At 39.5% G+C, this 15,873-nt stretch overlaps 1 protein-coding gene across 1 annotated transcript; it reads left to right on the forward strand.

The window, feature by feature from the left end:
- Window positions 1-256: 256 nt before the first annotated feature.
- On the forward strand, window positions 257-15,661 carry LOC131333333 (uncharacterized). Its single transcript, XM_058367797.1, has 4 exons — window positions 257-654; window positions 1,246-1,362; window positions 1,504-1,574; window positions 15,226-15,661. Exons 1-4 carry the CDS (start codon window positions 472-474, stop codon window positions 15,476-15,478), a joined length of 624 nt encoding a protein of 207 aa, XP_058223780.1. The 5' UTR covers window positions 257-471; the 3' UTR covers window positions 15,479-15,661.
- Window positions 15,662-15,873: the final 212 nt, after the last annotated feature.

The raw sequence follows: 15,873 nt of genomic DNA on the forward strand, positions 1-15,873 counted from the left end.
ATGAAGTTGATTCAGGAGAAGTGTGATTAATAATTTGGGGTGCGAAAATCACTTCCCCATAAATAAAGGCAATAAAGACAAAATGTGAAGTGGAGTATACTCCGTACATTTAACACGTGCATAGCAGGTGGCCGGCCGATGATAAAAAGTTAAAAACCATTAGCTGAGGGTTATTTTGGTCAATTCACAACAACTAACTGCCATGACTGCCCTGGGAGTATATCCAGTACAAAACAAAAGGAATCGAAAAAGAACTCTACCCGACAAACAACAATAAAGGGGAAGGCAGTTAAACAGCATTTTACCAGCATCTTCAACCTTGGCCGGCCTCAACCTTTCTAGCTCTACTTGGATATTTCACATTTCACAGTCTTCATCTTTCATCAAGAATTTCCAGAATTACAAGGAATATAGAGGAACATACACAGATCAATCTAGGGAGGTCTAAAGAGGTAGGGTAGGGGCAAAGACATGGCTTCTGAGACCAAATCTACTGTGGTGAAGGTCAAACCCATCAGCCAAGATGGTGGTTCTTCTTCATCAAAGCCCAAGGTTGATTCATCTCTCATCAAGAAGAAGGCTGTTGAGAGCTCAACCAAACGGATTGTTGTTGATTCAAAGCCTAGATCTACCTCCACCCCTATAAAAACCGAGGTAAACCCATTTGCAAAAAAGTCATTTGCTTTTATGGATTTGGATTTGGTGAATTTGCAGATGTTTATCAGCCCCAAAAGTGACATTTTTTTCTTGATATGTTGAATGGTGTGATTTCTGGGGCTTCTAATTGGTTTCGTTAATTCCAGAATTTGGGTCTTTCAGATTCAGTTTTTATTCATGTTATGATTAATTGGCTGATTTAGGTTTATGTATTTTGTCTTTTTATGTGATCCATAGTGGGAGGAAGATTTTTGGGGGTTGTTTTATATGTTCTTTGATGGTCTTGAAACTGGGAGTTCGACAATCTATTGCATAGTTTTTCTTTTGGAGTGTTCTTTGATGTAATCTGAAATTGTGCGCTTGGAAGTCTGTTGCATATTTGGATACCCTTTCTGTGTGTTCTTTGGTGAAATTTTAACTAGTTACTCGATAATCTTGTAAATCTATTACTACATATTTGGGGCTACTCATTTTCCATGTATTTTACTGGAAGCTGAAACTGGATACCTTGCAATCTGTTGAGCATTTGTTTAGTTCTGTGTGTATATGTGTTTAGGTGGGTTTTAATATACATTGGTTGAAGTGAAGGTTAAAGGAAAAACAACATTGAGTTCATCGAAAATGACAACAAAAACCACTACAGTCAAGACAAGAGAGAAGAAAGCTTACAGCTTGGCGGGCCAGAAGTTTGATGTTCCTGAAGAGGTGCTGGGCTCATTACATGCTTTTAGTTCTGTTTTTATTTTTTATTTATTTTATTTTATTTGTTATTATTATTTTATGGAAATTCCATAGCTGCTGGGTCCCACCAGTCTTATATCATATGTTAACGCTTTTTGTTAACAGAGAGAACCATTGAGGATATTCTATGAGTCATTATCGAAACAAATACCGTCAAGTGAAATGGCAGAGTTTTGGTGAGTTTCCTTGTGAATCCTTACTAATTGAATTATTTCTGGATTTCATCACACTCCACCATTCATAAAGTTAACTCTCATGAAATTGTTGTTTTGAATATGACTTAGCTACTCAACATTACAACCAGCTTTAAATATGAAATTGGAAATAAAACTATACATGAAGTATGTTATGTAAGTCTTGATGCAGGAGTGGAAACACATGTTATATGGGATCAGATTAGTTTTTGAGTTTTAAGCATTTATGCTGTTTGTACACTGAAAGACAGAGAGGTTATTTACCTTTTGGATGGAAATTACGCATCTATTTCAGTTTGATGTTGCACATCAATGCCAAGACATGTTCTGTAGTTATATGGGGGTCACATCCAGCTGCTAGGTCGCCTTGAAGAGGCTCAAGTTTGAGTATCCTTAAGTTTTCTTTTAAAAAATGGGTGCTGGGTAAGTGCTTGTACCTGCCTTGTATATTAACTTATTAAGGACTTCAGGCTGGGTTGTTAAAAGGCTAGATTAGGTCTTTACCTCATTAAAGGAGTGGCATGCTATATTGGCATCATCACTGTTTTACTTTCTAAAATTCCCCCTGTGGGAGGAGGAATAAGTGGCAACACGTGCCGACTCCCACAAAGACGTGTGGCCCGTCCCTCACAAATAACCGAGGCGGGGACAAGTGGACAACTATCGCACTAACTAAGGGTTGTGTGGCGTGCCAATCAGATAAGTGCAAATGGAAGAAGAAAGAGAAGGATGAGGAGAAGATGAACAAAACTCCGGGGGAGGGGACTTGCGGTGTTATGGAATGGCCGAATTTGCTCCAAGTCCTAGAGACGTACTTTGGCATAGGCATCTAAATTGTTGAGTACTCAGGTCCATTGGCTAGACTCGAGGGGCCCTATGAGGCTTGGCCCTGGTATTAGCAAGACCAAGTAGGGTCTTAACCTTGTCCATATGGGAAAATTGCGAGATCTAGCGACTTGGTGCTAAAAGAACAAGTGGTCTCTGCGGTGGTTGCGGAGTGGCTCTTGCAAGATCTCTGCGGGTCTTGCAGCCACTGCGGTCTGACAGCGAGGATGAAATATTCTCACATAATCCCGTGCTACGGTTGTTGAGAGCTTGGGCCTGAGAAAAAGCCATCCTTTTGCCACAGTTCCCAAGATAGATTCTTGGGCCTTGTAAGAGTTTACCACTAAGAGGCAATCCGCTTAGAAGGATATTATCCCGCCCAACAATGCTACATACAGTACACTCAACCACAACACCAACCACAACACTCCCACATGGGGGTGGGACACCCCCATGTGAGAGTGTTGTGGTTGGTGTTGTGTACATATCTTTATTATGTCCCACCAAGTTTTCTTCTCTACTGTTTGCCTTGTTCCCAAGTCCCTGATCTGACTGTTAATGATTTCCACCTCTTCCAAGAATCTTTTGAATATTAAGTCTTAAATTTTGGACCTCTTATTCCTCTAAATGCTTCCACACTTCCCTTATTTCTTACAAACTTTATTTTTGGCCAAAACTAATTTGGTTATTTTTTATCCTCAACTTTATCTCTGCAACACTAGTTATTCTATTTGTTAAAAACAACTTATTCGTCCAATTTTCTGACTATTTATAATATTTCTGTTTCTTTGGGTGAATTAAACATGTAGAAGTAGGGAGAGTAATATATGCCAACGGCCACGCATTAGGATTTGTTAGCCCTCTTGTTGCTATTAAGCTTTTGTATTGTGCCTACTCCGTCAGTTGGTTCTCCAACACTGGGTATAATTTAGTCAGGTTATAAATAACATATGAAATTATTTTGGCTTATGGAGATGTTCTTTTCCATGACAGATAGGTTTCAGTCGGGGTTTTTTATGCGATAAAGCACTTTGAGTTTTTATGCGACAGATTCTCTCATATGAAAAAGAAACAAAATTGAGAACAGAGAAGTTGAAGGACAAGAGAGGTTATTGGGGAGCTGGCTATGGAATCTCTTTAGTAAATCTTTTTTTATGAATATACTATCTCCAATAAATATCTTTTCGAAACTGCCATTGCTTCAAACTTGAGCTTTAACATTATTAGGCAAATAACTGTTGGGAAGACATCGTACTTCTACTAATCCAACAGGTTTAGGAGTTAGGAGTTATGACTAGTGTTCCTTAGAGGTGATGTATATTTTGTGTTTCTTCCCTTAAAAGCTTAAGAGCTCTTCTATCCATAACCCCCCCTCTTTTCTCTTCTTCCTTTTTTGTTCTCTTTGATATTAAGCGGTAGAAGCGTCACATTCAACGAATTACAATAATGGGACACTACATCAATTATGTGAGGTCTTCAACAACTAAATCAAGCCCAGTACATAACATTTCTCTCCTATACATGAGAACTAATAATCAGTTCTTGCCTTTGGCAAGATTTGACCCCTTGAAGTGGAGAGTGTACGAGGTGGCCAACTAGGCTAACCCTAGTTGGTTCATTTCTCTTCTTTAAAATCGTATAATGTGGACTAGATTTTGCTTTGACTCCTTGTTTCTTGAGTCATTTTCATCATTATTGTAGTTCATGATTTGACAATTTTAGGTATTTCCTCAACTGTTACATTGAATCGGGTATGATTATCAAGTGCGGATAGGGGTGAACATTTGTAAGGTCGGGATGGTACAGGCCAGGCTTTAACTACATAATAACGCAGCTAATGTGTGCCCAAGCCCGCCAATTTGTAGATGGGCTCCACTTGATATTCCCAAGTCCAGCCTTATCAAAGTTTCACAGCTGAGGTCCTTCCAATTAACCGTTTATTCTGCATTCCCATAACAATTGCATAATTTGCATAAAAAATATTGGATGAGATCGTGGGAATAAGTCAGATGCGATGAATTACGGTAGTGTTATACTGTGCTATGACTTTAGGAATAACTCAGATGCAACAACTTTATTTAGCAGTCACTGGAAGTATTGGGATGTCACAGTGTTGAAATAGAATTTAAAACCAATATAGACACTTTTTACCATTTCAGAAATACAGAAAAGTGGATTGGCCCACTAGATACTAGAATTGGTAGACATATATTTGTTCTGGAATTTAATTTCTATGAAAACAGAAAATATATGAGGGCTCGGCTAGGTTAGATATCAATGGATAGTCCCATGTGTCTATGCCGTTTTGTAATGGCCTGAAAAGCTCAACCCAGTCCAACCTATAGTCTTACATATCAATCCAAATCCAAATAATTATAAAAGTGGAACCAAGGGATGTCAATCTAATCTGCTTCGACACCATCCCCATTGGGGCGGATCATCGATCATCGATTACTTGTATGGGTTTTGATTTGTGATTTGGGGGATGAAATGAATTACAGGTTTGGTTTGAGGTGTGTTTCTATTACTCTGCCTCCAACCCGACCCAATTTTTTTTTTAAAAATATTTCCTAGAAGATTATATCGAACCATATATACTCCACCCTCTCTAGATTCTAGTATTTTGTTGTTATTACCTATTCATTTTAGCCTTCTGTTCCAAAAAAATAGTGCCAATGTCATCTTTTTAACCAAATAATTTATTTAGAACAAACGTCTATGCTTTTTTGTCCATATTACTGATTTTTGGATTTTTATATATTAAGAAAATATATACATTATCGATTGCAATGTTGCAAAGTGCTACTTTGATTTCTTAAGATCAGAGTGGAAGATGGGGAAACCAAGCCATTAGGAGCCTCAAACCCCATTAAGAGCGGGATTTGGTTTCCAAGAAATTCAACAGGAATTGGGGCTGATTTGGAGGTATAAAAGATTTTTGGGTTTGGGGCCAGAGGAAGTAAAATCCAGTCCCGACCTGCCCTGTCGCCATTCATAGGCTAGGTGGCTAGTGTGCACCCCCAAGTGCGGGTGCATGTCAATGAGGTGATTATATTTGCATGTCTCTCTCAATTTGCCGATCGTTGAATGAACTCATACTAACCAATTGAGTAGTAATAGGCAATCCCATGCTGCTTATCATATTTGCATGTCTCTCTCAATTTGCCAAACATTGAATGAACTCATACTAGCCAATTGAGTAGTAATAGGCAATCCCATGCTGCTTATCGAATATGGAAGCTAAGTAACTGGTTTGCTCTACCATTTAGGAAGCTGTTTGATTGAGAGGATTTCTTCAGCACATTGGAGTGAGGCCAATTGACTCAAGACACCACTTAATTTTATAATCAATGGGCACCACTTCAAGTCAGCCAACTCTACTTTGATAGTTTTACATGCCTAGGACCATTTGATTTTTAAGTCTACACATCCTGTACACCCCTCTTAATGTACGGTGGATATTAGCTGGACAACTTTCATGGATTAGTTGTTGTACAAATTACGTAGGAAGTATGCCATTTTGTTTGTTCATGAGTGGAGTTAACTTGACATGATTAGGTCGATAATTGTGCAAGAATATTCCCATTTTATACTGGGGAGATGATACGTCGATAGTGTACATTACAAGGGCTATGTCTTAATTGGTAAGTTCCCTAGTGGCAGTGTGACTGAAGTTGAGTCACTTGATGTCCCAACGGAGGGATTTCAGGCAGCGTTGAGTTAGGTAGTGACACAGAGCTCTATGAGATGCAGGATAAACATGAAGATGAATAAGGACGAGGAAGAAGTTCCGTATGCTTTTGGGGATAGTTGAAGCGACTTTCCAATCCATGCACTTGGTTTGTATGGAACTACATGGAAGCAAGCGCCCCACCCTCGTTATCGTTTCGAAATTGAGGGCCAGGATTTCATGATTGCTCTGAGTCATAGAGTTTATGTTTAGAAGTTGAAACAATTAAAGATGTTTTGTTAACCCAACGAAGTGCTAGCAAAAAATTTAGTGTTGTATTGCCAGAGAGATGCAAGCCACGAGTATTAACCATGCTTGGAACTTAGTTGATCTTCCAACTGGGTGCATGACCATGGAATTGATGGTTCTGAAATTGAAGTGCAAGGAAGATGGTTCAATAGAACAATATATGGCACGCCTTGTGAAAACATAACACCAAATGGGAAGGTCTAGACAACAAGAAAACCTTCTCTCCAATAGTCAGGTTTCCTTAAATTCGCTTGATTCTGGCCCTAGTTGCGAGTTTGGACTTGGAACTATGTAAGATGGACGTGAAGACTGCATTTCTCGATGGAGAGCTAATGAGAAGATTTAAGTAAATAAACATTGGGGAATTTACGTAGCAAGCGAGGAGCATAAGGTTTGCAACTCCAACTATCAATTTATTGACTAAAACAATCATCGAGATAGTAGTTTCATCACGTTTGTAGTTAAGATTCAATAAGGCTCCACAGCTGGTCTCAAGAGACTTCTAGTAAGAAACTTGTGAGCTAGATAAGGTGATCGGGGGAACCAATGAGATGCTGAAGGCTTGAGTTGCCGAAGGTGGAGGAGGAGAGAACCCAAGGCAGATCAGAGAGAGAGAGAGAGAGAGAGAGAGAGAGAGAGAGAGAGGGCGGGGGGTGGGTATGGTGAGATATGAACAACCTTTTATGATAGCCTAAGTGCCCTTATAGATGGGAAGGGTTCCCCCAAACAAGGTCTGGCTGATGGACACATGGTGGCTTCCTGATGGTTATCTGGCTGAGGGGCAAACCTATGACAACCAAGTGTCCTAGGTCAAAGGTTGTCGAGTTTGAAGGCTTACAAGGGTGCACATGGAACGGCGGAAGGCATTTAGTAATTTGATAGAAGGAAGGAAGCAACCATCTGAGGTCTAGGCCTTAAGGCACGAGGGTCTATTGACCGAAGGTCAATGGTATGTGGGGTTTCGTATCATGCGATTTCTGACCTCGGAGGTCGCATGAGTGTCAGGTGTGGTAGGTGGAGGCTGACTCCTCAATCTGAGGTTTCAGTGGGTAGGTATGATACGGATCTTGATGAAGCTTGAGTTTCGGTTCGCAGATTTGCCTCTCTCCCTAAGATTGGTCTAAAGGCTAACTCTTGAGGGGATTTTTGGCTTTCAAACGATCCCTTGAGTTCAAGCCTACATTCCACTATCCTCCTCTTATTCCGAGCGACTTGGGTCTTGCCTCCAACCTAAGCTATCACACCCCACTCCGGCCAACACTCAAATGAGCCCAAACCAACGTGGGGGTGCAACATCAACCACCAATCCAATCCTACCATTCAAGTTCTAGCAATTAAGTTAACCAACAGTTACTTTATCGATAACGCAAAACATATCGTTCTTACAAACACAACAGAAGTCTCAAGAAAGCATTAAACTATACAATGAACTAAATATAAACATAGGCTGCAACTACATCCCTATCTACAATATTTCGCCAAAACTAGTCCAGCCTTCCCGACATACTACCCTTAGCGAGGGTACAACCACACGACAATCAACAGTGGATATCTACGCCGCCTGCAAAACTAGATTCCAAAATGGAATTTGGGAGTGTTTATGAGACATGGATGCAATTCCATATTAAAGGTACAACTAAAAGATAATCTCAACTTGTCAACAGTTTATCAAGAAATTATAAGCAACGCTGGGCACACAGCCAATAGTCTAAGGCATAAAGCCTTTTGGCATTAAGCCAATCACCGGGCACACAGCCAATAACGCAAGGCATTAAAGCCTTTTGGCATAAAGCCAATCACCGGGCACTAAGCCAACATTCAAGTTCAATTCAATATAGAACAACATCTATGAATCAAACACTCACCTCGTACTCCAAAAGAAAGTACAACTATAGTTTCGGTGCTCCTTGATTCACCGACTCGTCACCTATCCACAAGCCAAACATTTTAGTATAGAAATACTTGAAAGGCTTGACAAATGCATTAACAATATGCTGCATCAACTCGACTACATAACAAATGCCAAACATAAGTAAATTCACCAATTCGCACCCCAAAGCTGGAAATCTCACAAAGCACACACTAACTAGCAGAACCATTGATCGAATTCTGACTATAGTATTCTATAGATTCAGAGTTAGATTCCAAGGCTATAACCATTAGAAAGCACACTCTCAGAACATCAATCTCGATATAAAATTTGCCCTAATCGGAGTCCGTATGACCAAGATACGTTCAATTAAAGTAACACATCTTGAAGCAGAAATCACAGTTTCCAGCAGAACAGTTTGCGATCGAAAGCTCATTAAAAATCACCTACTCGATATTTTCCAATGATTCCAACACTAAAAGATCACCAATTGATCAATGTTTAAGACTCATGAGAACCCATAGTCAGTAAGTACATTTAACTATGACAAAGTTGATGAAGAACACAGCTCCAAAAGCTGCCCAAATTTCCAGAATTACCAAACCATCAACTTCGGAACAAAAACTGATTTTTCCTAGAAGGAACTAAGGCACAAACCTTACATATTCAGAAAGGTATGTAAGTCTAGTTTCAGAATCAAGAAATGGTGCGTAAAACCGATACCCGAGCTAGGAGATATGTCCGTTTTCTCAAGACGTGTCGGTTCTGTCAGCACATACACGAATCTGACAGCAGCTCGGTTTATGATTTTTATCTTTTTCCACACTTCTCAGAAAATTCTGAAATTTTTACAGCATAAGCTACACACAGAGGCATCTACAGTAAAAATACCAGAAAATAACATGGTCGGCGTGTCGATGAGAAAAATTCGTCAAAAGCAGGACAGATTCAACTTGTTCAAAACAGTTAAGCATATTCATAATATACACGAATTTTCTGAAATAAAAACCCATTTCCAACCTCTAAAACCCTCCCCCAAGGATTCAATCCAACTCTAATAACTTCAATCAAGTGCATACTAGATGTAGAACATGAAACCTAGCATGAAAAACATGAAATTCAACACTTAAAGAGATGAAAATTACCTAATTAAGCTTCAATTCAATCTAACCCTAATTTTCTTCTTTTTTTTTCTTCCACCACTGGTCTCTTTCTCTCTCTCTCTCTCTCTCTCTCTCTCTCTCTCTTCTAACATAGAGACGACAGAACCTCCTTTGGGTTTTTTTTTTTTGTTTTTTTTAGATACACCTCACACACATGCACAACTCTAAAGGAAAAAAAAAAAACACTTTAGCCCTCTAAGTTATTAAATATAACTTTAAAGCACCTCAAATATAAAGGGTGTTACATAAGCGTGAGCCAACGACCTCAAGAGTGGGCCATCCTTCAACTAGGCCTCTGGGCCGTCCTCAACTGCGATCTCCTTCGCTCCTGAGGTCTCCTTATTTCTTTCAAACCTTAACACTTAATTCTATGCACCCACAAAACTTAAGTACGATTTTGGATGCAGAGTTGCAAACTCGTTGACATATTTGCTAAAAGAGAGAGCCTGGGCCTTGAAATGGGTCCAAACTCCTAAGACTCGTGAGGAGAGAAATAGATGGCTCGTGTACCATACTACGATATAGTTGGTAGTTTGATGTATGCAATGATGGGTCCAAGATTTGAGATTTGTTATGGTGTTGGGTTTGTTAGTCGTTACCAATCTGTCGTAACTCACTAGAAGGTGGTTCATTTGATATCACTATGTCAGTTAGGGAATGCGGATAATATGCTTCTTTACTAGAGTTCAAACTTTCATTTGGTTGGCTATTGTGATGCTGATTGCAATGGTGATTGTAGCGAGACTAGAAGAGAGAAATTCTACTATTCAAAATATGTGTTACAAGGGGCCATTACATGAAAGGACAATACTACCCTTGCAACTAAACATTAATAACATCATAACACCACTATTCTAACACTCCCCCTCAAACACATGATGCAAGCATGGAGAGCATCGTGAGTTTGCCAAGATGAAAATGAGATACTCCGATTGATATCTTTGACTGAAGCAATCCAAAAGGCAAAGCCAAAAAAATTCACGCAGTAATTCAACTTCAATCCAATTCAAAATCAAGAATCACTAATACTTTGGTACCTGAACAAATGCAACGAATGGTGAAATATGGGTCAAGTTCACTCCCCCTCATGTGTGAACGAGAGATAAACAAAGGATCCAACAAGGATCTCAACAACGGATCCAACAAGGATCACAACAAGACTAGGTGCCAGTGGCACAACAAATGGGGATTTAACTTTCAAACAATGAGACAAATACTTGCCCATAAATTCACCAAAAATCGAGAAATATCCACAAGGGACCAAACTGTCACACTGCTACAAAAGTAGGGACCAAAACAAATGCTGCAAAGTTCAAGGATCAAATAGCAAATCTCAAAGCTTTTGGAATCAAATTATAATTACCTAAACCTCAGGGACTGGAATTGCAATAAAAGGAATTTGATGGGATCGAAAAGAACTGGGAGGGTTTTTAATCGAAAAGGACCGAGACTAGGAGAGTTTTTATTGTTTTTTTTTTTTGTCAAACAGAAATTCAAGGGTTTTTACTGTGGACTTTGAAGGAACAATTGAAACTTTGCAGAACTCAGATTGCAATTAAAATCAACAGACGACATCTTGGAATAAAGAGAAGGACGGAAGAGAGAGGCTGATGGAGAGAACAGTAGATCTGAGGAGCGAAGAGAAAGAGTGACCAATCAGGAACCACCAACCAAACCATCTTTGTTCATTTTCTCACGTAAGGGTGGGTTTTGTCGTGGTGTTGTCCGGCGGACGGCGGTGAGCCATAAGCTGCCCGCCAAAAAGCAAATATCCCATTGGTCTAGATCTTATGGTCTGATACCATGTAGCGAGACTAGAAAAGAGAAATTCTATTATTCAGAATATGTGTTACAAGAGGCCATTACATCATTATATACGGAAAACATAGAAACCCTAAGTAAACCCTATTACATGAAAGGACAATACTACACGTGCAACTAAACTTTAATAACATCATAACTCCACTATTCTAACATTGACTTTAGATGAGCGCAAGTCTACACCAGGACGGGGTTTCTTGCACAATGGTGGGACCATTTCTTGGAGCAATAAGAAACAATAACGTCTACACCAGGATGTGGTTTCTTGCACAATGGTGGGACCATTTCTTGGAGCAATAAGAAACAATCACGTCTCACTCTATCGATTGAGGACGTGGAGTATGCGGGGCATGCTGTCTTGCTGTTTAGGAGGCTGTTTGCCTGGGAATGATCCTTCAGCACATCGGAATTGACCCACAATAATGCCACATACTGTACTAATAGGAGTAGGAGGGTAAACTAGTTGCCGTCAGTTTTTTGAACTTAGGCACATTAGTAGGAGAGTGAACTACTGGCTGTAGGGAAAAAGGAGGAAAAGGTGAAGGAAACTGTTTATGCCCATTTTTGGCACCAAACCTTGGACTAGCGCCGGTGGGCCATTTAATTAGATATTAGTTAAAATGGGCCGATATTTATTGTTCTCTCGGGCTAAAAATTAATGGGCCACATTAATTCTACCGATTTGGAGTAAGGCCCGATTAATGAAAGTCCAAGTGAAGCCAGGTGCACCAAATAATTTTCCTATTGAGATCAATTTATTGGAAGGAAGCTGGGGTCTATTTTTTCACCATTATTATGTGGAAGAATTAGATGCTATGAAGGCGGAGTGGCCCATCAATATAGGAAGCAGTTGGCCATTTCAATTTGAAAGTGAAAAATGTTATGGACACTTGGCAAGTTGAGGTGAAATCAGGGCCGGCCTAAACCAAGGCCCAAGAGGCCTGGGCCTTGGGCATCTCAAAAATTCCAATTCTTAGGGGCATTCCAATAGTTTCACTATTTGGGTTTGAGTAGGACTCTTTTTAAACCCAATAGAATGAAAAAAAATGCCTAATTAGAGTAATGAGTTAGCCTAACCCATTATCGCATAAGCCCAAGTGCCCAACCCACTATGTCCCCAAAATCATTTCCCCCAAAACCACCGAATAACACCTCCCCAAAATCATTTACCCCCCAAACCCACGCCAAAAACTTGACGATCTCATATTTTGTATTCGCATGTAATGATTAATGGAACTTTATATTGGTTTGGCTTTCTCGTATTGTGATTGTTGTTGTAAAAATTGTTAAGTATTAACTCTTTAAGGGCACACTTTTTTTATTAGGCCTTGGGTGCGAAAAACTCTTGGGCCGGCCCTGGGTGAAATAGTAGCCCATTTCCCATCCATTCAAGCTGTATTTATATGGCTCCAATGCCCATGATCTTGAAACCGCTGCAAACTGCCGTGGGTGTGCAATGTGCATGGGACACTTGGCCAATATTGGAGGAGTTGGCGATGATTTTCATAGCTTTGTGGAGGGGACTCTCGTCTATAAATACTAGTTTCGAAGACAAAAAAAAAGGTCCAGTACCAATTAAGCCCAGTGCTTCAACAATCTTTCCTACTTTCAGCAAAGTAGAATTATCCAAGTATCTTGTACTCAACCCCATTCAATTTACTTCTTCAAGTAATTTGAATTTTACTTTTCCGCTGTACTCAACTTTATTATTCCGACATAATAAAGTTTACGCTTTACGTTCCATTTCCTGTACGACTAGGAAATTCTAAGTCCACAACCGTGTGGCAAATCACGAACCGACACCGACTTGTGATCTTTACCATTTGGATCACGTGCAATCGCTCTACGAGTTAGAAGTCAAGATTCACGGCAATCATCATCCAAGTTAGGCGCTACAAGTCTTTGCACGCCCACATTTTACCAATCAACGCCTACAAACGCATTCGCGCCTTGCATGGCATACGTGTGCCAAAAACAAGAGTTTTCAGAAACATAATGAAAAGAAGCACCATGCTTGCTTTTGGTTGATAATGACAGGTGGTTTCCTCAACTTCCCAACTCAAAAAGTGTGAAATCCAGTGTAAGATGTTTCCTGATGAATTGGGAAAGCAAGTTCACATTTGGTTTCATGTTGTTTCCTTTCACATTTGTTGTCCTTAATTATCTGAAAAGCTTTCTTCTTCTTTCTTCTTGAAGATTCCCATTCAACCACGAGATAGTAGCCATGGAAGGACTTTCTCTTCCCCTTAAGTATAATGCGTGGCATGTGCTATGATAAAGCATGACAATGTGCCTTTATTTAGTATCTGGTCTTTGGAGATTTTTTATTCCTGTCGACCTATTAAAAGCTTACACTTTTGTCTATTCCTGGGAATACGGTAAGAAAACTAAAGAAAAAGCCTTCTTGTTTGATTTATCACTAAAGAAAAGCAAGTGATGTATCACTTGCTTTGATTTGGGGGCGTGGATCCATGGCATAACTTCTCTTGAGTTGCTCAATTTTTGGACGTATGGGGCCCGCTATTTCAGTGGTGTAAAACTTTTTAAGAGTAGCCACTTTGTGCATATATTGTCAACGGTTATGTTTGTCTCCATTCTTCTCCTGCCCATACCCCTGCGATTTGGGATTACATGGGTACTGTTATTGTTGTATTCACATGTGCTTTGTACTTAGATTGCTGAATAAGATTTTCTTTAATTAGCATATTGAAGAATAGATAATACCTTCCATTTATCTTTAAGGGTCACATTATCTGGTATAGAGCTCTTAGGTTCATAGTTGTTTAGCATCGTCGTATGGCAAACGCGTTCAGTTCTACTGATAATCTGTGAGAGAGAGCTTGCATACTAAATAGGTCCTGAAAGGGAGGGTCTACAGACTATACAATCAGATATTGTTCAGCAGAACATACAGAAATTAGTTGTTGTGAAGTGGGCTAAGAAGCACAGACATATCAACCGGCTTTATGTACACAGGCCAGATCCAAACATGACACGTATCTGATACGCCTAAACATCCTCCAGACTTTTTTTTCCAAATATTGTATTGGTCAGATTCACCAGGAATATACTACACACTCAGGACATACAAGCGCCACTTTAGGACTTAATAGTGCAATTTAAGAGAGTTTGACCAGGGCCAAATTTTCATGGATATTGGATGCTTAATTCATGACCCCTTATTTCGAGGGCCCTTGCGAAAAATCAGCTTAATTTGATACCTATAGGTTATCGATCCGATCATCTAACTTTTCATTCTGATTTTAGGATCTTAAAAAGTTAAATGATTGGATTGAGCACGTATAGGTATCGGATTGAACTGATTTTTCGCGGGGGCCCTCAAAAAAATATTTTACATTTAATAAACGGCTCTTATCATTTGTGTGGGACCCAGAGTGGGCCACACACCGTGAACTGTGCACGATTGCAGTGCACATATGCTGTGTAGTTAGACTTTCTAATATAACAATGGTTTGTTCCCTAAATATTTCAGAAAAAAATGTATGTGTACGTATCCTGTCGTGTCATGTTCATATCCCATGTTGTATTTGCGCTTCTTAGGAATAATGCAATCCTAAAAGACCTAGCTAACAAAGGGGATTTTGTAATTTGAATTTATCATGTCCGACATACTTCATGGACTATGCCTGGAACTCCTATGTTATGCATGGAATGCTCTATAATGCATTTTGTATTCTATCCTAGAAAAATTAAACAAATAGAAGAAATTTGATTATTTTGGCACATTCCCAAGTCCTTGAGATGGAAGTTAGTGATACTTGCACCTGATACCCATACCCGAGTCCATGCGACATAGCTTAACTTTTAAATCTCATGATCAATTTTAAGGCCGCACAGTTTTCTCCTTAGTAATTCTGCTTTGAGTTACCAGTGGCAGATACAGCTTATTTAAATACAAAAGGAAACATACAAAATAATTGTTACTAATAGCAGAGAACGCATGCCAAAATGCAGGATGATGGAACATGGCTTGTTGTCACCTGATAAGGCAAGGAAGGCATATGAGAAGAAGCAGATTAGGCAAAAGCAACTTCGAACGGGAACTCCTATAAAATCTCCTCCACCACGGCCACCAAGTAAACCTGAGACTTCAAAAAAGCAGCAGCAGACTGTGTCAAAGAATGGAGAAGTAAAAGCCAAGAAAAGAATAATTGAGAGCGATGATGACGATGATTTCATACTTAGTCCCAAGAGGAGGAAAGGATAAGAACCAAAAAAAAAAACATCGTCTTTCTGTCTGTATCATGTGTAATTTCAATCATGGTTTCTAATTGACCCCAAAGAGGCAAGTGACTGAAACTCATCAAACAGGCGATAGATCAAGACATTCTTGTCATTGTTGATGTATGCAAACAAATAAAGGGAAAATAAGTTCAGGATTCTTGTTTAACTCTGTTTTATATCTCTGATAGATGATGTCCACTGTAAGTTCTGGCATACCAAGCACATAAAAGTACTACATTCTGCACTACATAACTCCCTTGTCTAGTGCACTTCGTGACAATTACATTGATCTTCTTTTTCAAGGCATTGATCATTTGTGACGAACAAGTTTGTTCAACGTTAGATGAATTCTTTAAAAAGTCGTAAGTACCAGTGTCG

This window comes from Rhododendron vialii, chromosome 7a, assembly GCF_030253575.1.
Source record: "Rhododendron vialii isolate Sample 1 chromosome 7a, ASM3025357v1".
Classification (NCBI taxonomy): Eukaryota; Viridiplantae; Streptophyta; class Magnoliopsida; order Ericales; family Ericaceae; genus Rhododendron; species Rhododendron vialii.